The 26,975-nt window shown below is 36.8% G+C and overlaps 1 protein-coding gene and 1 long non-coding RNA gene across 5 annotated transcripts in view; one reads left to right on the top strand and one right to left on the bottom strand.

Annotated features, from left to right (window-relative positions):
* The window catches only part of LOC134153888 (uncharacterized), a 48,127-nt gene extending 39,357 nt beyond the window's left edge, over nucleotides 1–8,770 (top strand). The window contains exon 3 of the long non-coding RNA XR_009961267.1: nucleotides 8,579–8,770. This is a non-coding gene — a long non-coding RNA (uncharacterized LOC134153888). The remainder of the gene's footprint in view (nucleotides 1–8,578) is intronic.
* Nucleotides 1,597–26,975, bottom strand: part of FCHO2 (FCH and mu domain containing endocytic adaptor 2) — an 85,609-nt gene continuing 60,230 nt past the window's right edge. The window contains exons 14-27 of one of the 4 annotated variants that reach the window (XM_062600420.1): nucleotides 26,721–26,735; nucleotides 25,600–25,624; nucleotides 24,756–24,798; nucleotides 23,970–24,064; nucleotides 20,239–20,748; nucleotides 18,515–18,618; nucleotides 17,304–17,433; nucleotides 12,625–12,736; nucleotides 11,844–11,999; nucleotides 9,401–9,533; nucleotides 7,918–8,117; nucleotides 6,792–6,856; nucleotides 4,146–4,310; nucleotides 1,597–3,922 (exon numbers count right to left, since the gene is read on the bottom strand). In XM_062600420.1, the coding sequence (XP_062456404.1) occupies nucleotides 3,900–3,922; nucleotides 4,146–4,310; nucleotides 6,792–6,856; nucleotides 7,918–8,117; nucleotides 9,401–9,533; nucleotides 11,844–11,999; nucleotides 12,625–12,736; nucleotides 17,304–17,433; nucleotides 18,515–18,618; nucleotides 20,239–20,748; nucleotides 23,970–24,064; nucleotides 24,756–24,798; nucleotides 25,600–25,624; nucleotides 26,721–26,735 (1,776 nt within the window). In that variant the 3' untranslated portion in view covers nucleotides 1,597–3,899. The remainder of the gene's footprint in view (nucleotides 3,923–4,145; nucleotides 4,311–6,791; nucleotides 6,857–7,917; nucleotides 8,118–9,400; nucleotides 9,534–11,843; nucleotides 12,000–12,624; nucleotides 12,737–17,303; nucleotides 17,434–18,514; nucleotides 18,619–20,238; nucleotides 20,749–23,969; nucleotides 24,065–24,755; nucleotides 24,799–25,599; nucleotides 25,625–26,720; nucleotides 26,736–26,975) is intronic. The other 3 variants (XM_062600421.1, XM_062600422.1, XM_062600423.1) reach the window with 3 other exon arrangements.

Below are 26,975 nucleotides of genomic sequence, written 5' to 3'. Positions count from 1 at the left end.
TTGAGAAGAAATAGTCAATAGTGTAACAACATGCAAAGAGTTGAGGATAAACATCAAGTTTTCAATTAAGAGACCTGGTAATCAGTGCAGTCAAAAGAGCACCACACAGTTTAATATGCTTATTTGCTGGTTCAGTATCTTGTTTTTGGCTTAGTCTATCCTTGGAAGATTCCTGAGTTACCTTTTTCCTTGCATGCTCTAAAGTAAAATTGCCCTTCCATGACAACTGAAATGGAAACCAATTATCTAAGCAGTTCCAAGAAAACAAAAAGTACACAGATATTAAGATGCCTATCTTACACCTCTCAGACATGCAAGACCTGAAATGTAATGCTTCTTGGCCACGATGCAAGACTTTCTTTCTAGTCAGATGACGAAACCCACCACATTTGTTACTCCCACGCTGTTGGAGTTGATAATCAAATATTTTAGCTCCTTCAAATATCTGACGTAAGTATTGTTTGGCAGTGGTAGTGGTAGTTGATTATCCCTGAAAAGCTAACTGATAATCTATTCAGATAATGACAGACCTGCTGGAGCGGTATGAATCCAGTTTATAATAGTTGCAAGTAGTGCATGGGCACTGGCTTAAAATAAAGGTCAAGCACAATTCAGGTGCCCAAGCTGTGATCTCTGAGTGAGTATGGCCAAAATATGCACAGCAAGCACTAAATTAAATGAGTACTAGAAGGCTTGAGCAGAGCCCTATCTGGATATCCCCAACCAATAACCAAGGATGCTGAGTGATGGGAGGGAAAATGGACTGCAGTGAGTGGTGAGCTCTCCTTGCAGGGTCTCTTCTTCTGCCATTGGTGAGGTAGAGTCCTGGGCTAGGGGGACTCTAGGAAGTGCCCAGGTTCTGCATTCTTGCCTTACAGTAGAAGACAAGAATTAAAGCCTTGGACTATACTTTCCAGCATGACAGGAATGGTACTAAAATGATGCTCAGCCAGCTGAGAAAGTCAGTTTAATAAGTTACAGCTTATTAAACTGTAGAGTCTGTGGGATTAAGGGGGAAGCAAACTGGTTCAGTATGTATTTTGTTTCTGTGCTTGCAGCTTGGAAGGAAAATTCTAGGCAGATGCTTCTGGCATAGACTGTGAAAATAGCACTTAAGTAATTGTTCTTTTTGGACTGATGGAACATAAGGAATAAGAAAGAGTTACTTTAATCTTGCTAATGATTTTTCCTGTGTGTAAAACAGATATGCTTAGAAAGTTAGGGAATATATAGCATTTCACAGCATTATGAAATTTAGAGAAAGCAGCTAGATGCTAGCTAATGTCTACAAAGTTAAGATTTTTCAGATAAACAAATCTGCAGTTTTGCCTAATTTAAGTTATTAGTTAGGCATACCAATTTAGCAAAGTTGCAAGTCTTTGCAGAAATCATCTTCCCACTGATCTTATGTGGTACTTTTAAAATATATGTTTATGTTATCTCTACCACCACTTATCACTTGCAAATCAATTAGCACTTTGAAAATATTCAATACAGGGACATTTTTGTTCTATTATCGTATTGCCTGGAAGTTCTGTGGCACTGATTTCAAATATAAGCAATATAGGTCAGTATTTAAATTATATATTACATGTTTATTATGGGTGCAAAATTCTTTAAAATTTACATTTTACGAAAAATCAGAAGTATTTACAATTTTGTAAGATAAACTTGTATGTTCTAATTTACAGTCTGACGTAGTAACAATCCATAAAAATTCAGATCCTTTAGAGTTGTGTTTACAAATTAATTTTCTTAAGAGGAGGCAGCTATAAAGGATATTGCTGTATACACAAGCAAGAACCAGCTTGCTACATAGGTTTTTTCCATCAGATAGCTACATGTACTTTTTACATTGTTTTTGAATTTCTTTACAAAAAGTTTATATAAACTTGTATGGCTTCAAAATTGTAACCTGCACCCAATGCAAATGTATGTTTAATCACCTGAATGAAGGCTAGTTTAAAAGTGCTGAAACATAACTACTTCATTTAACTTAGAAATGAAAGTAATACTTGATTAGAAACAATAATATAGTTTTGGGTGTTTTCGGTAATAAAACATTGTCATGTTAAACAGTTTGATTGCAAAGCAGATTACAATTAAGATTCCAGTAAAGACTGTACCATTTTATATGAGTTAGAAATGTTATTTTCACCATTCAAAAGGATTAGCAAATTAAAGAGCCGTACATACTCTTCCAATCAGATCTACAGTACAGCACGTGCTTAGTGCTAACAATGGAAATCTCATCTGCCAAAGTGTATAGTATACATTAGAATTTACCTAGCCTCTACAAAGCTTCTTTTTTTTTTTTTTTTTTTTTTTTTTTTTTTTTTTTTTGTAAAGCTTCAACAGCCTGATTCATTACTGGTTTTCTATGAATTAGTTGTTTTAATAGAGAATTTGAAATAGATACTGCTACTCAGAATGGTAATATAGAATTCCCATTTACAGTTGTTAAATTGTTTTGTCCCAATACTTTTGATTTCTGCATTGAGAAAACAATAATAGTACAAATACATAAAAGATTTTCTAAATTAGTGACTTGCTTTAAGAAAATGTTACCAATGTGTCACTTCCTTGTGCTTAGGCTGTGGAGAGCAGACATGACAATACAAATAATAAAATTGATGGTTATAGGTAAAATTTAAATTAATACAAGTGGCAGTACTTGTCATCCTGCTGCCAAAAAATACTTTTCTAAAATGCTATTCCCCCGAGCGTACTACATTTACATTCACATCACACAACCCTAAAAAGCCCTTAAGCTGAAAAGACAGTCAAAGTGAAGGGAAATGCTGTTTGCCTTTAAAAGTTTGCTATTATTATTCTTCTATAATTTTTCAGGATTCTCATCTTTGGTGACATTAAAGTTACTATACTGAAGTTTCAAAGTCTTGTATGATGCATCTCCCTTTACTGTGGCTGCATTTATTGCAATTACCCCATGAGGAAGTAATTCCATTTTTTAAACTGCTTATGAAACAATCTCCAGTTATCATAAATTTCCCTTCCAAATCCCAGTCAAAGGAATTTTTATAGAAGTTGTATGTATTATACAAACACCATGCTTTCTTTATGGAAGAGCCTAACTTTGAAAAAGGAAGTGAGGCACATGAATAACAAATTGGATAGGCACGTCTTTTTTTTTTTTTTGTTTGTTTGTTTTAAAGGCACAAATGTTATGCAATTCATATAAAAATAAATTAAATCTACAGCATTAATTCAAACAATCACAACGCCCCTAACGTTTGCTAACTGCAGAAGTAAATCTCTTCTGACTTTTGCAATTTTGTAACACATTGCACTTAGGGAAAAAAAACCTTATGTAAAACAACTTACATGTTACTAATATATGATACATGGGCATCAAGTTTTTTTTTTTTTTTTTATATACATCTCTAACTCAACCAGTTTTATGGCACATTGAGTAGATGGAAGAATTGTGTGAGACTTTGTCTTTGTTTTCTTTAAACACTGGCAATTAAAGAATTTGAAAATGAGTATTACGGAAAGCTCAAATATTTTTTGCTTGCTCTTCTACATTTTTAGGTTTAATGTTTACAGTATAACATACAATTTCATACTTTCATTAGAACTAATGATTACTATTTTGATTTCATCTATATAAATTTACTAAAATTTTAACAAATTTTCCCAAATATTGCAGTTGATAATTTACAGACAGTGTTGAAGTTCACTTCAGTGCTATTATAAAGTAATAAAAAGTTTGCAAAATGACTTTTAAAAGTGCAATTTCTGTTCTGTAGTCAGCCTTAAAGTAAAAAAAAAAAAAAAAAATTAAAAATTAATGCATGTTAAAATAGTGTTTGAAAAGTAGAGAGGGCAGAGTGAACTACTTGCACTCCTTTGATCCAATGACTTTCACAGGTTCATCAGCAGTCTGCCATATACCGTCCTGAAAAACAGAAGTTTTTTTTTTTTTTTTTTTTTTTTTTTTTTACAGTCAGTAGATAAACCAGTTTTTGTCAGTATTTTCCTGGGAACAGTTTCATCAGCTATATTTTTAAGGAAGAGTATTTCACTATTTATGTATCACTTATTTAACATTTTCATATTTAAAAATCTACTGCTATAGAATAAATCATATTAATGTGAATATAAGCATGACAGTGTCTTACCAGTGGCAAATCTCTTCTTGAGTAGGGAAAGCCGATAGCCGGTGCCTGCTAGCTCCACATCAACTCCTGAAAGGGTGCTTCCTTCACTGATGAATTGCACTGCAAGTGTTGCTGGTTTACTGGGTCCTTCTGAAAGTTCAAATTTTGCCCTGAGGGATCCAGAACCTATAAAAACAACAAAACTGAAAGGCTGCTTGTTTTGCAAGACAGTCTCCCAAAGTTTTAGTAGTAAGTAGTAAATAATGTGGTGTCTTTAATATCTGCTGCAACAGGCAAGCCTGCATAAATTTCTGTAAGAAATGAGAACACAGTTTTTTTTTTTTCTGATATTCTGCCAAAGACTTAGGAAAATTAGGAAGAAGTACCCATTTCTACAAAATTATACTCATAGAAGAATATGTATACCAGACAGCCTGGTAGTCTCTCATTTTATTACATGAAATACTTGACTAGTCCCTATAATTATAGTTTATGCTTGCTGGTCTGTAAGTGTTTAACAACATTTATCTCTTAGGTTGCACTTTTTATTAGTGGATCTCAAAGCACATCAGAGTGTTTAAATGTTATGATCTGTAGATGAATCTACATAAACAAAACCAGCTCCACTGAAAGAAATGCATCTAACTGGTAATGCACTCAGTAGAAATATTCTTATCTTTCCGATAAAGACATGCCTAATTAAATACATTTTTCCATAACCTTTAGTTGTCTTTTATAAACTGGCAAAGTTCACTTCAGCACCATCATAAAGTAGCAACAGTTCAAAATTACTTAGAACACCCTGCTGTAATTAAATGAAGGTAAAAATCTAAATTAAAAAAAAAAATCATCATTGCTCCCCTGTTGTAGTTCTAAGCAATTGTTTTATTCTTGCACTATAAGGGATGCAGAAAATACGAGATGTAAAAAATTGCTAATGGAGTAGTGAAAGTCAAGTATTTGTACTTCCTTAAAACAACTTGCTATGAGCAGTTGATAGGAACTATTAAATGACTAGGAAGTTTAGTAACTGAAATGTTATTGGGGAAAATGCAGGAATTAATGGGTTCAAATGCTCTATGCAATAGCTTCTTGATAAATTTGGCTTAAGATCAATTTCATTTCTTCCACTAGGTCTATCAGTCTGAGTAAATTGGAACTTTTTCTTTTGCACTGTAAGCATATTGGTTCTGTGTTTTATCTTAGACTTCAATGACAGCTCACATAGTTCATTGACCATAAGAAAAACATTTTACCACCATGTAGACTAAAATAGAGAGGACTTCAGGACTTTTATCTTTATATTAACAGTGTTTCTATAACTTGTCCCTTTTCTTCCACAAGCGTTAAGACTATTACTTCCTCTAAATGTTGGGTTCTTGATTACTAAATATGCTCAAAGAAAATGGAGTAAAAGATATCAAGAGGAGAAGGGAATACAGCAGAAGCAGTGGGATATGTACAAGTTTGCTTGCACATGAGATGTGATCTGCATCATTGCAGGCTAGTTTATGCAGCTCTGTGCAGGTGTGCAGCAACTCTTCATCTGCTGCATTCATGTTTTAGTGTGTATATATTTTAAAAGACGCTCCACTTTGGAAAAAGAAAAAAGAAAAGGATGTCCCTGCGCAGTGATAATGGAAGACAGAAGGCAAAGAACTGTGAGGTCAGTGACTGGTAAAACATACCACACACCACAGCAGTAATTTGTCAGATCAGATTCCCCGTGATTTTGTTGAAACGGCTAAGCAACACTCTGCCCCTTTTCCTTACTTGCCCAGCGGTTCTCCGGGCTTTGTCATGGGGGTGCTGGCAGGGGCTTTCAGCATTGGAAGAGGTTTTTACGGGCTTGTGGTTCCTATACGAAGCCCATCATATTTACAAACAAGCTTGTGCTTAGGTAACTTCTTTCGCGGAAGTCATAACAGGGCTAAAGGCCTTTGCCTTACACCACAAGCCCTTTTTTCCACTGAGGATTTCTGGATAAGGCGCCTCCTTTTTAGCCCTGCTTTTCTACTTTAGAAAAACGGTTGCAATTGCTAAGGCTATAAGGGCTATGACATCAACTGGACCTCAGAGAAGGGCAACTGTGCAGAGGGTAACTATTGGTACCATAGAAAATGCTAAGAATTACCACCTGGGCAAATGTACACAGATCTATTTTTGGGGAGTACTGTATGGTCAAAACAAAGACCCTCAAAACGTTGGTCAAGCATCATCTACTGCTAAGCCTATCTCAGCAGAGTTTTTGGACTTTTTTTTTATACAGTTCTTCTGCTCACCTCTCTATCATCTCAATTGTCAGACTGTGTGGAAAAATAGGTATTAAATGTATTTCTCTCTGAAAACTGCTTACTTCCAAATGGCATTAATGCAATAATTTCCTTAACTGATCTAAGTCCTATTTTACAGCTACCTAACAGCTTTCAAGTAATTTAACTATTTCTCCTTTTATAATTAATAATTATAATATATAATTGTATTTTTTTTCATGTTTCACTGTGAATGGAATCTCTAAGGAGGAATTTCACAGAGAAGATGGTGAACTGGCAAACAGGATAAAGCATGGGATGTGTCAGCAGACACGAGACAGTGTTGGCTAAAATGATTTACATTTTTACTGTTACCATCTTTCTGTACAAGAAAAAAACAAAAAATGAAACTTGCCCCCATTCTCAGACTTCTCTGAAATGCTAGATATTTTCCAATAAGCTTTCATCTGGTCTGCATTCCTGTAAGAGAAAGCTAGGTTAGTTTTACGTACCAATTTTTAGAATATTAATTCCCTAGATTTACAGCAGTACCTTGTAAGGTACACCATCTACGTATAATTACATATCTAAATGGAGGTTTATAAAAATACTTTATCATTTTAACTTAACCATTTTAAAACTTCTTCTAAACAATTTTAAAACTTTTTATAAAAATTTTAACTAATATATGGAAAACTAAACAAAGTAAACAAGAACATAAGGGTTTGTCTGCATTGCCCCTGAGCTTAGAGTAGAGCTCAGATTTACTCACCGCCTCTTTATACAGCTAACACTGTCTAAGCCTAAGTTAGTGCTCCACAACTCAAAAACCTGTGTGGTCTCCCAGGGTACAGATGCACCAGCACCCTGGAAACAGGCTGAAGGTTGCATCTTCGGGAAGGTGGCATGAGGGAGAGCAACGTTGATTGCTCTCCTCCGTGTGAGACTCCTGGCTGTACCTCCCTGCATCGCACTTTCAAGTGCTGCTTTAAGTGGCCTGCAGGCTTAGAGTGGTGGCAGGGAGCAAAGTCAGACAGGCAGCATGACTCTTGAATCATGTGCCAATGCTACCTGATTTATGAAAAGCTCTTCAGTTACTCAGTTTTCTTATAAAACAAGTTCAATTAGAAGCTGGTATTTAAGTTAAAAAATCAAGAAGTGTTTTTAAGAAGTGCATTTCTGCTTTTTCTGACAATACACACACACAAATTTTTTTTAACTGTTAAGAGATTTTGATTTCAAGTTATGTTATTAAAAATATCTGTCTGTTGGCCCAAAGAAAACAAACCTTGAAAGCTTCGTAAGGGCTGTGCTATACAAGTTGGAATGTACACATGTAGACTTATTTTAGTTTATATGAACCAACTGTATGTGATCTGTTTTGGACCAAAACAATGTCCCAAACATCTGATACTATGTATTTAATCAGGAGAGAAAAAATACTTGCACTTCCTTCTAGTGAGATTTCTCAGGCTGTCTACAACCCTAATAAATACACTAACGTGAGTTTGAAGTAATAAAAATAGAAGTATTGATAATACCATTTTGCAGGTGGAAGTGATTGCATGTTTGTTACTCCTCCATCTACTGGTACCACAACCTGTACATTAGACAGCATACTAGGCACAGTCATGGACTCGGGGTTGTATTTATAATCCACTCTCACATCAGTAGTGCTAGCATTACATTTCCAGTAAGTTGCAAGATTCAGTGGAGTGGACTGGATGCCATTTGAAGATACCTGTAAAAGAGCAAACCATTGAAAGCAGCTTTAATTAAAATGTCTCTACTTTTGGGCAGAATTATGAAATAATGGTAACGAGTATATCCTACATACTGACACAAGATCAAGAGAACAATTGGCTTCTGAGCCTTTAATCTCAGAATTCTAAAAAATGCTATAGGTTAAAGTAATTCCTGCTTTTTTTCTTTTTAAATTTAAATTTAAAAATTTTAACCTTCCTCTGGCCTATGAGGCTCCTTCCTGTCCTGGCTTTCATAAATCAAAATATCTTTGTTTTTGTCTTATGTTCTGCTTCACACAGAAACATTGCTGGGGCAAAATGACTTTATACTTAGCTGTTGTGTGCCATAGCAACTCAACTGCTCAAACAGCAAACAGCAGAGGGCAATACCTATCATCATCTAGGAAGCTAGCAAAACAATTCTTATCTGTTAAATGAAATTATTTTCCTGTTGCAGTAGGGTTGTGTGCTGCTGCTTCTGTAGCTGAACTCATGCTACTGCCTCCTGCACCTCTACAATCCTGCTAATCTGTCTGAGGAACCTGCAGCCCAGGGCTCCCTTCCTTGCCAGGCCAGAACCTCTTCCATCTGCCAGAGCTTCTGCATGCTTGTGCCTCATTCTCCCTCACCATTAAAATTTTCAAATAAATCTAATTCTCTCACAGTATTTATTTCTGCAATCCAAGGAAATGTCCTCTGTTCCTTCCACCTTCCTCAGGAATTCTCCATGTACATAATACTCTTTTTATATATGCAGTATGCCAGAATTTTATGCTGTATGGGGAGGATGTAGAAAACTGCGATGGCAGTGTCTAGGTTTTTTTGCTTTTTGATTTACAGTACTGGATTCATAAGTTCAACCATCTCAAAGCAGGCCTAGCAAATCCCTATCCTCCCTTTGGGGTCAGTCTATCTTTTCCTCAAAAACTACATAATGAAAAACTCAAATAATAAATGCCTTTATTCAGTGTAAAGCTTCACTTTGCTAACAAATACTTAAAGAAGCAATGTTAGAAGCTTGCACAGGTGAACTGGAGTGAAGTGTGAGCAAGCTGAAACAAGTCATGACTCTAAGGGGGTGATGAGAAAGCACAACAGGAATATACACAAAGCCTGGGCACACCCTGCGGCTTGGAAGCAGTGGCATACCCAGAATCACCTGGCTGCAGGATGACAGTTCATCTTCACGCTAGCAAGTAAAGAATAATTTTTATAATTTGCGTATAGAAATGAAATTTATCAGAGTTCTTAAAAATTCCAAAGGGAAAAAAGTATTTACCTGATACTTTAAAACATCCACATTATAATAGGATGCAGATGGATTCTGCTCTGATAATTTCTTGAGGTAGACAGTAATAGCTTGCATGTTCATCCAGAAATCCTTAGTACTGGAGTCACTTTGTGATTGATCACTACATGGAAAAAGAAAAGAAGCAGATTGCAACATTGAGTTTCATTATTTTGGCTATCTAAAGTTAATACTAGATCTTTTCCAATTCTTTACTACTACAAACAGGAATTTGTTCTAATACTCTAAAACACATAACTATACCTGCCTAAATATTAAAGCAAATCAACTGCTTATTGTATCTGGTAGAAATTTCCTTCCAGGTCATAAAACAGTCAGCTTCTTCCAGGGATAATTTGCATCACCAGATGTGTTTATTGGATTATGCGTTATTGGATTTTACATTCAATAAAACAAATCTTGAATACAAGCAGGTGTCATGAAGATGTGTGGGAAGAGAGGATGAAAGAAGTCTTCAAAAAGGAGTATTATCCAATTTGGGATAAGTTGTAAAATCATAATCAGTTTTGGTTATGGCAGAACATTGTTAATGCACTGAATTAAGATTTGTGCTGTACATGTGTTTCCATACTTTCATATATTTGTAAAGTCTAAACTTTCTGCATTTTTTTCAGCTGAAAACAATTTTCAAATTATTATAAACAACTGTATCTCAAATTAGTGATAGATACATTCAATTTTAATTACAATTTATCATATAATTTCTGTATGTATTTAAGAGTGCACATGAAGAATCTTAGTTTTGAGCTATTGGAGCACAAAAGGATGTTTTGCAGATTGAGAATATTTTCAGCACTGGTTAAATCAGGCTTATTGTAAGGGTGAAGCTTTTAAGAAAACTGATTCAGAAACAAAGTTCAAGTCAAAGCAAGAGTCAGAGAATTTCACCGAACACCTGTGGATACAGTGAAGACCTGCATCCCTAAGGCGGCCTGCAGAGTGTGCGCGCAGAGGGGAGCTGACGACTAGCACCCGGCACAGTAATTCCGCTCTCAGTGGCTGAACGCCCTAGAACAGTGACTCGTATACCAGTAGCCTGTGCAATTTGATTAAGAGTTTGCTTCTCGGTACTATGCTGTGATTCATGCTATCTCCATTTGTAGTAAAATACATACATGAACACTTACAACTAAGGGGGTTTCCACAACTTAAATAAATGAAACTAACAGTAAAATCCTCCTGCTGCTCTGTATCCAAGTTCAATCCAAAACAGGATTTCTGTTATCTCCACACGTATCACTGTCATTAAAACCTTTCATCCCTAGGAATGCTAAGCAAACGATAGCCTTTGCAGTACTTGAAGAAAAGTCAGATTATTACCACATGGGTTTAACTACTTAAATATCCATTACATGCATGTAATTAATTAAATGCATTTCATTAATTAAAAATGAAACATTACAAACACTCGGACAAGAATACTAGACATTTCCATGTTTTTCCACAGTAAACTTTTTCAGTATAATTCACACAAATAAGGCTCTGCTAATGTTTCAGTTATAGACTCTTATGTCAAAAAGTGATAAATAATTTTGCATGCTAAAACATTAAATATGAATGATCAAAATGAAATTAAATATAGAACAGATGCATATGGCTCAGTTATTTCAGTATTTTAGAAATGCAGCACTTACTTAGAAGTTTAACTGGTTTTCAAATGATTTCGCCTCTAAATGCAATAGAACCTGCTCAGTTATTATCTTTGCTAATAATTACAATTTTTTATAAAAATGTTTATTTTTATTTTTTTTGAGAATGTGTCCAAATGTTGCAATTTAAACAGCTACTCTCTCAAAGCTATATCTTTGTTTCTTAAGAATTCTCTAAAGCATGCTGCTCTACACTTGAGATATATAGTTACACAATGGATCTGATCTACTGTAAAAATGAGAATCATTAAAAAATACACTAGTAAGGGGCAAATAAGATTAGGGCTAACTGATAGTACTTGTCTTCCACTTAAGGCTGCTATTTCATCATTTTATCTTTCTGTCATTACTCCCATATAAAGAAATCTGTATGACAGTGTAAGAGTGTCCTAGTTTTGACATCTAGTTTTTCTCTGTATCTGTAGTTAGTTGTTTGTTCCTATAGTGTGTTTGATTAGAAAAAATGATTTAAACAAGTTGTTTATAAAACCATTTCGTTTATGAAATGCATGTAAAAAACACTGCTACACTGCAAACTATTTTTATGTCTCCTGTTATATTCAGTACTAGTTTCAAGTCCAGTCATCACTGAGATTTTTAAAAGTGGTAGTGAAGAGAAACTGAGCTAAAAAAAAAGTTCATGGAATCAAGTTAATAGTTATATATAAGCAATTTGAGAAGTATGCAGAGAATTCTGATTTAAGTATACAACAATTCACATTTTACAGCTCATGTGGTTTATAATTATATAAAAAATACAAAACCTGTATACAAGTTGTGCATTTGGAAGAATCTGCTCTAGTTTGCTTGTGTTTTTTACTCTGAAGCACAATACAGCTGGAGATGGGTTGCTGGTGAAGACTTTAATAATTCCACTTGGGAATGATACTGTCATATCACCAGTGATCTTCACAATACATCTAGAAGAGAATGAGGACATCAGTTTTATTGCAAGGCATTAACTGCCTAATTTTAAACCAAATCACTGTACTTTCAGAATCTGAGCTGAATTTATAACACAAAATTAACTTTAAATGAGGGTATTATGGCACTATGACAATGTACTATCACTTCCAACTTGGAAGTCGGATGAAATTATATGCAAAGAAAAAAAGTCTAGTTGGTTAAGCATACAGTAGTTCTGGTGGGTATTTTTCAGGCTTTGAAAGCATGGCACAGCTATGCTTAGGCAAGGCCTAATCTGCATAGCAAGGGATGGGAGAGAGGATGAATGAGGTGCTTTCAGATGCCTGAATGCACAAATAGCACCTACCTGAACAATGGTAAAACCCCTTCTCATTTTCATCAGTTTATCCCTACAAATTGACTCTACTCTTGTACAGCAGGGATATACTAACTCCTAGTGGTATGGAGGCCAGTAAAGAGCTATGAGCTATTGCTGTCACTTGGATGGGGGGGGGGGAGGAGAGAATGTGAACCCCTCCTCTAATGTATGTATATTTCTCCACAAAATATTTTAAGTATAAACAGTGTATTTTCTTATTGTAATTTGTTACATTCAAAACAATTCACTATTTAACTAACTTTGTAGGATCTGCTCCTTTAAAGTAGGCGTTAACAGATTCAGTAAGGGCTACTGCAACAGGCAAGGTGTCCTGGTTTCCAAGGCTGACAGGGCTGGGACCACGTGAAACACCTAGAATACATACAGTTTATAGGTTTAATTTTTAAAAAAGCTTAGCAATAGATTTCAAAATGGTTCACTATATCTGTCATTTTCACAGGGTTACTACCATCAAATAGAATCTGAAGCATTATTTGAAAAGCATGTAGAAAAATATAGTACAGTACAATCACAGCATGAAAACACTGCTCAGCAGCCTAAGAAAACAGGACCATCAGTATGACATTTTGTAAACAGACAGACACAGGGAAATACATACGAGATAGAGGAACACTGCATTAAAATGGCCACTCACAAAACCGAAGTCAACAGATCCAAAGAAAATTAGACATTAACTGTATTACTTAAAAAAGTAAAAAAATCCCTACTGTATGCTTATTGTATGGACAAACTTATGATAAAATGATCAGGGAAACACCAAGAATTCGATTATGGTATGTATGAACTTAAATGCAAATACATTAATATTACTCCACCTGAGTGAACTACTGAGCATTCTTTTAACTATTTCAGCCAACAACAAAGATTAAAATGTCCAAGCACAAATTGTTGGAAAAATATTTCACAAAGTTTTCTAATGTTTACCTAGGAAAGATTCTGCGTATATCTCAGAGGAGTCTGCGTGTACACAGTAGAGCTGCAGTTCAAAGCTTCAGATTATTCCTGACCTCACGTTAAGGCTTTTTGAAGTATGTGTGTACAGTTGACAAAACTGGCAAGTCATGGGACATTTTTCTTTTTTTTTATTAGCAGAGCAGCATAGTGAAGAGCATTATACTAACTTCTGGTCCTGCTGCTGCCCTGGCCTGTGTCATGTAGTATACTTACCCCAAAGGAAGCAGAATCTCTCCATGAGCAAAATGAGAAAAATCATTCCTTTGTACCATACAGGAGAAACAAAATGCTCCCATAAAATATTGCCAGTGCCAAACTATTCCTAGTTACTTTAAAATAGTAGCTGTACCCTCTTCTAAGCTCTTTCAGAAGCATAGAGGAAGTTGAGACCTTGTTTTTCAGTGTCTAATAGAAAACACTTAAAATCAGGGGTAAGTGGAAGAAGTAACAAAGGAGGGTAAAAAGAAGGGAGCTGATCTCATTCTGCTACTATTATACCTTAGTCTCCCTCCTCTTTTCTTGCCTAAGGCAGTAAAATGTTCTGAATACTTCTCAGCACCACCAAAAAAATCCGTTAGTATCACATTTAGGTTCTCTTAGGTCCACAGGACTGCTCTGGTCACAAGTGCTCAAAGCCAGAAAACCTTGGATGAAAGAAGTACTGCAACACTGACTACAAAACACTGACTTTAAGTATGAACAGTAGGTAACTTTTATACGTTTTTTCAGAGTACACATGGGTCACGTTTCCAAAGTCTTCCTCTTGCCCTGAAAGCTAGCAATAAAAACTGAGATTCTCAGTATCTTAGAAATCCAGAAATCAGGATTTCAAAAAACAAGAGATGTGATAAAATCATGAGTTAATAACAATCAGACCTGTTCAAAAAATTCTGTTTAGTGAAGTACTGAACTGCAGAAGTACTCGGCTCCAAAGTGAAAGCACGCATGCAAACCATGCTGGTGGCACCACAGTTGCCCGAGTATTTCGTTGTCTCTTCCCCCTAGTTTACTAAGGGGCCACGAACAACTGCAGAGCAGATAGGAGGCGATCTTTTACAGAGTTAAAATTATTTTTAAATCTTTGTTCTGACTATATTCTTGTAGATAAATTTATATTGATTTTTGAAAACCATGCAGAGTAACGCTAATCTATATTATACTGCTATTCGTAAGAGACATATACCGATTTCTTGGCTACCTGAAGAGTGAAATTCACATGAATAAATCTTTTCACGTTCCTTTGGGAACACCAAAACAAACATGCATCTATAAGCATTTCTGCGAGATGCATCCCAGGCACTACAAATGAGACGGCTTCTCTTACTTGGCCTGCCTGCACTCTTCCTTGCCCTTTATGTTTCGTAAAGATCTTAAGTGTTCTAAAAACCAACAACTCGAAACAAACGTAACCGCGTTTAAGCTAACCCTGGAGGTCATCATTCTGGTGTCTTGCTGCTGAAAATACAAGCGGAATGATGCAGAGCAGCAGTACGCTGCGGCAGGGCGCTGCGTTCCTGCTGCGCGTTCTGGGGGGGCGGGACGTCACCAGGCCGCGCGGAGAGGGACTCGCTCCGTCCGCGGCTAGAGCCCAGCTGTAGGACGGAGCCGTCAGCGCCGGCAAAGCTTCCTTCGGTTCCCTCCCGCCCCAGCCCTGACCGCAGGCAGCCGCCTGGCAGCTGTGCTGACACACAGTTGATGGCACAAGCACCAGAAATAGTGGCACCGACACTTTTGAAGAGGTAGCAAAACTGCAGAATAAAATTCTTATTGGTCATATCAAAGGCAAATAAGGCAGCAAGATTAACTGAACAAATCTGATCAAATAGTTCAGTTTAAGAGCAAAGATTCAGGTATTTTTAATAATAGCAAACCTGCTGTGCTGAAAATAAAAAATCCAAAAAATACTGTCGGTATCTTCAATTAAGCTTTCTATTAGATGCAAATACACCAAAGTTTTTACCTACTTGTCTTGTGAGAATAAGGACTGTCACAGTAACCTCAATATATTCCCCTTTTCTTGAAAGAAGTGATAAAAAACTGAGGACACAAGACCAAGTTTCACCTTGTTTGGTGGGACAGATGGAAGATTATGTTGTGTAAGAGTGGTTATATCAACTTTTGATGATTACAGCAACACATACGACTTGTTAAGTAGTAGAGCTTTAAAGCTACTTATATCTGTCAGACACCAGAAATAGCTGGAATAACTTGTGTCAAAAAAAAAAAAAAAATACAAATTTATTAGGTGTAGTGCATTAGGGTGATTAGTTAACATGTAAGTCTGCTTCTAGTACGATACCTGGTGATGTCTCACAAAGCTTTTCAACTGTAGGAAGTGTTCCAATCAAAAGATCATCCTCTATTGTGTTTAAATGAAACAAAACATTGCAAGAAAACAAAATATTTCAAGCAATAATAGATGTTAAGCAACTTAATATATATAAAAATATTGTGCCAATGAAAATAAGAGTAAAGAATAAAGAAATAGATGTTCTAAGATATACAGTTATACAAGTCTACAAGTTCCCTTGGAACAAGGTAATTATAGTCAACTCACTGTTACTCAGAACTAATTGATTGTGCAAAAAAGCCCCAAAGAGTACAGACAATAGCGCAGGGTATGTAGATCCGCACCCCCAAGTCATGGTGCATCTGCACTGCCCTCCCCAGCTTTCCAGGACTAACTCAGGCGATCGCTGCCGAGAACCTGGCTGTGCCTGTTTGCGCCAGGCCGCGGCACTAAGCGCGCGGGGCACAGCTCCATCGCCCCCTCCCTCCCCCAGCCTCTCCCCCGCCCCGGCCTAGGACGGCCGCCGCCACAGCCGCCGGGCTCCTCTGCAGGTCTCGCGCACGCGTATGCACGCACGCACGCACACGCAGACAGACAGACAGAGCCAGCGCTGCTAATGCGACTGCCACCAGCTTCTGGTCACCAGTGCTGAGAGCTGAGGAAAGGAGCGTGGAAGGACTGAAGCTGAGTGCACCCAAAAATCAGTTATCTTGATGCATGAGCTGCTGCTTCTCAGCATTTGGGAAACGGGCTGATCCAGAGCTGCGCCAGCACTGCGGCAGCTCGGGCCGGCACAGCGCAGCAGCAGCTGTCAACGCACCACTGCCTGCGGGGGCCGCGCGGCCGCTTCCCGAGGCGCCGGGCCTGGGCACGGCATCAGCACTGTGTTTCCAGGTAACTGACTGTTAACTTAGTCTGTTCTAACGTGGGACTGAGGTGGTATGAGTGTTCAAGAACAAAGCATTGCGCTTCCTTCAGGTCTGCTACAGAAACAAGTTAAAAAGTCTCCCTGACATTTGATACAGCCAACAGTGGTTACTAAAACTGAAAGGTTTAAAGTTCTGATTCTGTAAATACATTTCTGAAACATTCTGAAATCAGTGGCAGCAAATGAAAATTGACTTGCTTTTCATCTTCATCTCTTCCATGTTTTTGCTTTTACTAACCTCTATTTAGTTCATATACATCTCTATTGAAGAAAAAGATTTATCAGTTTTATTTTTTGGAAACAGCAATAACAGAATAACAAACAAAAATAGTATAAAAATAACTCATTTTTGTAACCAAGTATATTCACTCAAACTTACTAGCATCCAAAAATATTTCTAAACCTATACAATAACATCTTCCAGAAAAATACATGATAACGTTATGCTTGAAGAATAGATATATGGCACACCAAATATGAACTCATACAATATTTCAATTTGGAAAACATTTCACTAAAGAATATGTTATAATTAGATCAATAATCAAATTTGCGCTGTCCTGTCTCTTAGGGTCACTTAGAAGCAGGTATTCCAAGGGATGCTTGCAGTACCTAGACTAGACTCACAAATGGAACAACCTACTCCAAGAGCATGTTTGTCCTAGCAGGTGGAAGCTCGTGGTGATAAATCCACCACGATAAATCCGCCCTTTCAGAAGTAAGTTAAAATGATTTATATAACTTACCAACCGTAGGTGTGTTTGCTGCACTTAGGGAAGCGGATGAAGATATTGAGGAAATGCTCTCCGCACGTGCCAAGGGAGCTGCAGGTGGTGGACTTGAGCTAGAGGTCAGTGGAGGGCTGAATGGCCTAGGCTTAACACGAGATCACAAGAGTATTAGGCAGAAAGTGATTTTAAGAGGATTGAAAAAAGACTATATATATAAAATACTTAATTTAATTCCCCAATAATTACCACAGTATTTTTGTTGCATATTTCATCTAGTGCTTTATCTATTCTAGTATGTAAACCAGGGAATGTACATTTTCCCTGGAAATCAGTTCCACGACTTCGCAGATTTTTCTTTTTTCGAGTCTAGTATGTTTGATTCTGTAAAGTCTGCAAAGACTGAGCTACGTCACACGAACTGAACTTAAGCCTACAGCCCTGTGTGTGTGAGCAGCAAACGCGGTTTGACACAGGTAAAGGAGAGCTACTAACAAACTGCAAGCGAGGCTGGCAGAGGACAACTAAGATAGCCGGAGGCTGGAACATGAGAGATGGGCAGAGGTGGAGACACCTGGGATTGTTCAGCGTACAGATGAGAAGCCTCAGGAGGGATCTACCAGCAGCCTTCCACTACCTGAAAGGGAGCTCCAGAGAAGAAGTAGTCAGGCTTTTCTCAGGGAAGCTATAGCAAAGGAAATCTCCGTTGAACATAATGAAAAAATCCTCATCATGTGCATGGTTAAGCACTGTGGCAGGTTGTCCAAAGAGGCTGTGAGATTTCCCTCTGTAGATTTTCAAAACTCAGCATGTATCTGAGCAATCTGAAGCAATTCTGCCCTTCTTTGAGCAGAAAGTTGGACTAGAGAATTTCATAAGTCACCCTACATCTTTTGAATTTTATGATTCACTTAACTGTTAGGGTATTAATTTAAATTTTTCAAGATTCATCAATTTTGGTTAGGTAATTATTTTTTTATTTTGTTTCTATCACACTTACCACTAAGTATCTTATCTGCCTTTTATACAGATTGTGGGAACTGGACAGTGAGGTGACATACAACAAAGGCAACTCTCAGTCTTGAACAACTTCCCTGCCTGTTCTGCCACATTGAAAATCTAGGTATGCCATTTCTTGAATATGGCTGTAAAGTGACACCTCTGTAACAGGGTAAGTGAATGGTGTATCTAAAATTGAGTTACAGTGGAGAATTAAAATTAATACATACTATTTCATTAATTCCACTAAGTTTCGCTGTAGCCAACTTTGGTCTTGAAGCAGGCCTTGGAGGGGGTACAATCGTGCCTACAGAAAGAGGAGTTGTAGGCCTTGCTGAAAGAAAGCAAATTTAAGAAAATCAACATTAGAAAAGTCTCACTGAACATAAATATATACTTACTTGAACAGAATCATTAGAAGTTGTGCTTCTATTAAAGCTCCTATTTTACAAGCCCCATTTTGTAAGATTCACCACTAAATCAAAATTGTTTTAAAATGGGGCCCTATGATACCCTGAAAAGTGACTCTAAAAGTGGCATCACGGGCTTTCTTGGCACTCTCAAATGATTTTGTATGAACTGTCCTCAGAGGTTTGTATGTAAAAAGACAGCTTTACCTCAGCTCCCTTTTCTGAATAAACCATACGGATTCAGAACGTAGGACAATCTTTCATGTCTCACCATAAATGGAAAATTCAGTGGACTATATTTGGTCCTGGCTGACAACGGCACAACTCTGTTTACATCAAATTGTGCTCTCTGAAATCCTGTTGCCTTGAATAGGTACGCAGCAATATTAACAGATTTCAAGAAACGATTCTGTTGATTGAACACAGTAACTCCTTATTATCTCTTACCCAAGCTATCAGAGGTAAAAGTGTTTAAAAACAAACAAAAAAAAAGACTGCCCCACATCCCTCTAAACCTAATAGAAACAACCAACAGACAGCAAGGCGAGCAGCAGTACAAAGATGCCACTTTTACATAGTCACTTTTCTGAATAGAACTGCACTTCAAAATAAATGTTAGATGCCATCCAATGAGTACGCCAGATCTAAAACTAACTTAAATATAGACTTAAACCCTAATACCTGACTATATGGTACAGCATATCTCCCTCAGGTTATGTTGGATTTTTTTTAATAAAATCAAAGTTATTTTAATTGTAACTATTAAGTACAGAATTTTCTCAGCCGTTCGACATAACTCTGCTCTCACTAAAGTAAGGGAGTTTTATCACTGACTTGGGAAGAAATAAATTTGGCCGGTACTGACCACATCCCACCTTTCAGTTGCAAACATTAATGCCAAAAATAAATCTAGTTCTGAAATATCAGCCATTCCTTTAAAATCCATCCTGTTAGGCCCAAGGCAGACAGTGCATGCTACACACTGGGTGGAGTATGCTGCAGCATCACTGGTATTTAGCAAGAATCATGGCATGCTTGCCCAGAAGTACTTTTCCTTTGCTTTATTGGTTTGTGGCATGACCATAGCATCATCTACATTTCAAAATACTGGATGTTAAAATGTACAGTTTTTAATCAAAATTATTTCATTGTATTTAATCTGAAAATATCTGCACAAAGCCATCTAAGAATGCAATTATTTTTGCATATTTGATAATTTAATCCTTAAGCTCTCTCACTGCTCTGACATCCCACAAAAATATACTCTATTTCTAGAAAAGCAAAGCTCCATATTGTTAAGAAAAAGCAATGCCTTCAGTCAAGTAATTTGAATTTTCCTTCTTCTTTCAAGCTGAATATTCATTTCAATGTCCTAACTTCCAAAAAAGCCAGTGCTAATAAGCAGTTTAGTATAGTATAAATGGAAAGATGAGTTAATTTTAACATCAGGTGAGCAATAATAAGGAAGAGAAAAAAATCACCAAAGCTTGCTTTTTAGAGTCAGTTATTAGCAAAGAGCAGTACACAATGCATGCTTGCCATACCCTTATTTGTATGAACACAAGAAGACACTAAACTATAGTCCAGTAGCGCTGAAGATGATGTGGAAGAAATTTCAGCAGCAGTGCCAGTTTCTTCAATGAATAATTTTTCATGGCATATAGCATTACTGAAAAGGTCCCTCTGATCCTCAGAAGCACAGCTGTTGGAACAATTCCCAAGCAAAGCAGAAGAGGCAAGGCAGGCATTTTCAGGTTTTAAATGCAATCTCTGGGGCTCCTTCTTGTCTGCGTTTGTGTGTCTAATTGTAAGAAGTTCATCAGCAAAAGAAATCCACTGACTCTGAGACCATGAAACAGAGGACAAAGTATTGGTACTCCCTGATGGTGCTGCCGTACCACCAGACTTGCACCAGGTGCTAGTGGCAAATTCTGGTGATGATGGGCTTCTAGACCCAGACTCTGTGTGGTGTCCAAGCAAAGACTGAGACACTCTACACCCAGGCAAATCAATGGTAGGTGAGGACGAGCTCCTATCGTGCTCTTTTAGTGTAGCTGAAGGAAAAGGGAAAGATTGAAACTAGGAGCAGCAGTGAAATGATACAAATTCCAATACAAATCTAGATTTCAAAAACTTACTCAGTATCTTCCGCATGATGCCCACTAGCCATCATGCAAAGTAACTGCTCTGCTAGGCTGAAATCACACCACTTACAATTGAAAGAAAAACACCCAGGCACATATCACATGTACTTCATTCAAACTGTCAGCCATGACACTTCCCATTTCTTAAGTCAAAAAATAACTTATTTCTTCCCTTAGAGCCCTACTTTGTATAACCTTGCTTATTCCTTTAACTTCTTTCCTGTCATGGTTTAACTTCCTTCTCTTTTTCTTCTCCTGTCTTATTCCATTTGTGTTTCCTCTCCACAGATTTCTGCTTTTCATTTCTTTCAAAATAAAGTTATTTAATCAAACCTACTCTTCTCTGTTCCTTCCAAATACTTTTATCTTCTCACTTTTAATATTTAATAATGGAAAGATCCAACATAACCAACTTTCCACTGAATCAGAGAGGACAATACAGTCCTGAGATCCTGTTTGATATTTCTACTGTGTATCAACTTGAATCTAGTGAGTGACTATATATTTGAAGCATCATCTGCCTCAGTTTATTTTCTCTCTCACCCCAAGATCTCCTGGCTGCTGTGAAGACAGCAGTTTCCCACTGGTATTCCCTGAACTTGACTGTTTGCTTGTTGCAGTAGATAACAACAGAAGCAGCAAACACAAGGTTAGTCAACTTTCAACAACTTGCAGTTTGGCAAAGCTAGGAGAAACAGTGCTGTGGAGTAGCATGGAGAATTAAAAAGGGAGCAACACTGATTTAAAAGTTCAGCTCAAAAGGGTAGGTGTCGTCTCTACAGCCGTGTTTTTGTCATGAGCAAGTAGATTCACTAAACCTCAAAACCGATCTAACACTGCTTTCCTTTATTAACAGATAATTTAAATATTATTCCAAAGGCTTGCACTGCTACAGATTCAAAACAAAACCAATGCAGAAATGTGCAAGACTATATTTTAAAATACCTGAAGACACACCGATGAAAATGAGGAAATTAAAAAAAAAAAAGAAAAGAAAAGAAAAGCATGTTTACAATAACAATAGCTAGCTAAAAATGTTCTGTTGCGTTTGTTCAAGGTAATAAAGTAGTTAGCTTAAAGTTCTAATAAGGCTGGATTATTCATGGATGATCAAAGTTTACTTCTATGTTGCATAAGAACTACTGCTCAAATACCAATGCAGTTTGTGTGTTCAATGATTAACGCAGAATTACAAAACAGTATCTGAAGAAATGCTTTAGTCAATGGCAAAAAGAAAAAGAGTACCTATGAGATATGCTAGACTATGATATACATATTCCGTATTCAAGATAAGTAATTTATTATTTGCATAAACTATTTAAGTTTTGGGTTGACTTTTCCGAGCTTTAAGCAGTTTACCTCTATTCACCTTCCAGCTGAAAATAAAATACTGATTTCAAGGAAAACAGCATCAAATCAGAGTTTTAAAAAGTCTTCAGAACTGAGCTGCAGATTATTGAGCATCAGAAGCCAACCTGATTTAAACAACACTGTGAACTACTTCTGTTTTTTCCAAAATACACGTTACTAATTTGCTAGACTTTAGAACGCTCACTTTCTACTCAACCCCATGGATCATTTTACAAACGTAGGTGGCTTAGTTAAGTCCTAGAACAACAATCTTTTAAATTATTATTTAGCAGATACAGTTTCCAAAAGCATAGATGTCCCATATCCAAAACCACTTATGCCCGCAGGGCACTATATTCCACTACTTGCAATGAAATATAAGGTTCTATCTACAAAAGTCACTTCCAGATCTGAGGCACTGGCCACGGACAGAAGACTCCCCCTAGATCTGACTACAGAACCTGTTAGTGATCCCAATTACCTGTCACTGCTCATCAGCTGGAGGCTGCTCTCTCCACAGTTCTCCTGACAGGAGGGACTGCACGAGCATTTCCTCATCTGCTTTAGCCTCCTCTCCAGGGGTAGCAATGGACATCTGAGACAGCAACAACCACCAAGGGCAAGAAACTTCTAAATACCCTCTGCCTGCCTCTATAGGCTCCAAAATCAGACCAAACCAGTAACACAACTAGCAAAACACAGACTGTTTTGAGAAAGCACAACTTTTTTTTTCAGCTTATTCCTTTAGTAGATATCTAAACACGTTACAAATTTAGACCCACTATCTAATAATCCAACTGGCTACCAAAGTGAGGAAGAGATGATCTACTGACTTCAGTAAGCTAGATTTGTTATTATAAAACATAACTTTTAAGGAACACAATTTTTTAATGGAAGAATAACTTTCACTTAAACCCCAATGATTGTATAACAATGCTGATTCCTGTTGAAAGGTGTTTCTATGCTTGAGAAGAATTAATATTGCCTGTGCTGAATTCCCCTATTTTTACATGTACACTTTCTTACTACTCTTCAGTCTGTAAGATCGATAAATAATTTAAGTAAATACTTTTAGTAAAGGAGTCCTAACATAGCAGTAAGATGTGTTTTTGTTGGGTCTTCCCTTCCTTTTTCCTAACTACTTTTTCAGCCTTCCCTCCTCTTAGCCTCTTCCAAAAACAACAACAACAACAAAATACTCCCACTCATAGTCTCTGGTCTCCCTTTCCCTTGCTGTCTTTTGAGTGTAACAATCAATATTGCCTACTCCATCAATTTTTAAAATATTTATGTATTCATGTATTTATTTTTTTAAAAAAGCAAGTCCCAGGAAAGCCTGCCAGTGTCCTGCCCACACTAATATCCTACAAAATCCTGCAGTCAAATTTCCCGTACAGCATCTTCCTGGCCCTCTCAACCAGTTCCTGCACACTCCCTCAGCCAGGAACTTCCCCTTAATTCCAGGGGAAGGTTTTCTCCCACTCCCCTGGATTCTGCTCACACGTTTCCCAACAGAATCATTTTTCCTATAGGAAACAAGTTCCCTGCGGCCAAACTCCATGGCTGCCTTGTACTAGACAGCTCACAGCTTGATAGGCTTTCCTGGAGAAAGGAAACACATCCATCCCTGTGCACAGCATAACTCGCCATTGCTGAGAGAAGCTCCATTTAAACTCTCAACCCTACTAATCAAAGTGCATTCCCTTACAATGGCTAAAAAAAACCCAACAGAACATCCCAAAGAATATGCAGAATACATTTTCTGCTATCAAATATTTTACCTGAGGAGGATGAGGACACCAAGGAGGCTGAAGAAGAAGATTCAAGAGAACTGCTAAAGAGTGGGTCCCATGCCAGTAGGTCACTGTTCCCCTTTCTATAGCAAGAGTTGCAATTGGAATATAAATGAAAGGTGTATATATTCATAATAATCAAATTATAAATTTGGTAATTCACCTCCTATGTTAGTTACAGTCTTTGAATCTAAAAATAAAAACTACCCACAGATTGCAAGAAACTGATTTACACATAAATAAACTATTTGAATTGATACTTTCTATTACCTTGGCACAAGTTCATGTGTAGATATATTCCATAATGTCCATTTTCATGTCAACAGAACATATGTATTCAAATTGATTTGTTTCTATATATATACATATGAGACTTGTATACAGACCTGTCCAAAGTTTGGGTTTGTTATCTTAGGAAATACTATACAATTGTTGATAGAAACTAAATCTGTTTTATTTAAAAGTTGAGATTTTAAAATAAAGCCCATGTTTAGTAATCATGTAATTATAAATATAAATTGAGACAGATGACAATGAAGCAAGTATATAAGAAGGTGAAAACAAGTACACAGGAAGAAAAACAAAGTTGAAGAACAGAATTCTCCATTGCTATATAATTACTCATTAACTTTTACAAGGCAATAGATATACAATTACCCAATAAATACCCAGCCCAGTCAGTTGATACTTGCAATGAGTTTCTGAGTCTTGGATTAAAACAAGACCAAATTCTCCCCAAAGTGCATTTGGTGTAATTTTAAAAGTTGAACTCACTCATTAGTTGGAGCAGAAAGCTTTGATTTCGTTAACTCTTCACCTAAGCAAAAGATACAAAATTATGACCAAAGCTGAAACACTTGATTAATAAAAACATTTAGCTTCATTATAAAAAGATATTAAAAGTTAACAGTTGCAGATCAAAATTAATCATGAATTAGTAAAATGGAAATGAGAAAATGTGTTATTTGTGGTGACACAAATTCAGGTGCTCCTAAAATACCTTCTAAAAGGAAAGGACAACACAAAGCAATGCATTTTGGGAGGAAACACTGATCATTTGAAGGTTCTTTCTTAACTTATATAGCTTGTATCAGTTTTACTCTTCAATAAACCACTATTTGATCTGGCCTGGTTTTCCACTTGGGGGGGGAGGGGGGAGGAAGGCTAGAGACTAATGCTTTATCCTCTATCTCCATGGGAGTATTACAAGCAGGGTTTGACCATAAAATTGAGAGAGAGTGCGAACTTTGCTGGTTGTGGATCATACTAAACTTGAGAGGCTGAAAGGGATTTAAGAACTAACACAAGAGTCATTTCCACCGGGTCTCCCCTTTGTGTCTGGAATGTGTTCCTCCAACACTGTCTCAGAACAGGGAACAGCTGTGTCTATAGAAAATCAAGAGATCTGCGGGTGCCTTCTAATAGCTAATTTGAATGTTTGACCAAATGACTTAATTTTTTCCTTTGAATTTACTGTGGTAATTCAAAGACAGGTATTATTAAGGTGCCTAGAACTGATAAGAGAAACTTTAATGTTATTCTTTAACAGTAAAAAAAGTTTATGCTAAGTTAAAAACACTAGTGTAATCAGACTAACAGTTAAAAGATTCACACTTACTGGATGAATTTCGATTCATTTGTGCCTGAAATAGACAAAAGAAGTAGAAATAAATTTTTACAAATTGTCAGTTAAAACACTTAATATTTCCAGAGTTCATCTTTCCACTTTAATTTCCCATTAGATATTTTGCTCTCAGTGCCAGGGAAAACACTCTGGAGCCTGCAGAAGCATGACCAGAACATGAGCCAGGACAGAGCAAGCAGTGCACTCTTGGATGCACATGGATAAGTAAAGGCAGGAGCAAAGACTGCCTGGAGCAGACAGAAGGAACAGGAAATACAAATATTACTGGGCCACTGTAGGCAAGCACGGGACTAAAGAAAATCTGGGAGAAGCAAATAGAAAAACAGCATATAAAATTGGAAGTGAGTTAGCAGGTGACAGCTGAAAAAAAACGAAGAATTGAAAATTGGCCGAGGAGTAACTTCTAGAAAATTAACCCCTTTTAAGTATAACAGCTCTGTTACAAAACGGTAATCACAGGTTTGTTCAGATTACTTCTCCACCATTGGGCTTCTATGTGTTCATACAGCAACGGGCTCTGCAGACCTGAGACTGCTACATGCCCCTGTCAGAAGCATGTTTGACTTTTTTTTTTTTTTTTTTTTTTTTTTTCCCTCTGTTGAACCCCTAAAAGTTAGCCAGGCTTACAGGTATCCTGCACTCATGTTTATATGCATCTTAGGTTTCTGCAGATAATGGGGAGTTGACTAACTATACTTGTATATCTGAGATACTACTATGGAAATAAAGCAACTTAGATATATAAAATAGAGACAGAAATGCTACTGAAGCTCTTAAGTACTTAGAATTTGACCCAATTCTGTTCATATGCAATTCAAAAAATAATGCAATTCTACACCTTTCTACAGTGCCATCTTGCTGGATTCTTCATGTTCTTTAGAAAGATTAATGTAAAATTGTACAATCAAGGCCTCAGTAAGTATTATTAAATCCCTTTACAGGAAAGGTCATTAAAATTTAACAGCTTTCCTATCACACAACATGTCTGACAGATAGGAATAGACATATTCTTAAGTCTTCCCAGTAACTCCCTTACAAACTACAGTTACTCAATTTTAATTACAAATAACAATAAAATGTCATTCTGTACTTACAGGACTGTGTCTCTGCTTTCAAAATGTGAAGAAAAATGGGAAAAAGAATCATTAATGTTTTAATATATTATGCATATTTTCCTTAAAAACAAAGCCATCTGTATTTTGATCTGAATATTGTGCTGACAAAATTTAAAGCTGTTTATTTATAATATCACTCTTTGGTATAAAGAATCATTCTGTGGCTTGGTGGGAGTACATAAATAAAATCGTGCTGCAAAAAATCACACGTATTTGCATATGATCTGTTTTAGA

Source organism: Rhea pennata, chromosome Z (genome assembly GCF_028389875.1).
Source record: "Rhea pennata isolate bPtePen1 chromosome Z, bPtePen1.pri, whole genome shotgun sequence".
NCBI lineage: Eukaryota > Metazoa > Chordata > Aves > Rheiformes > Rheidae > Rhea > Rhea pennata.
The sequence above is the reverse complement of the archived record's forward strand: the minus strand, read 5'-3'. Positions and strand labels throughout refer to the sequence as shown.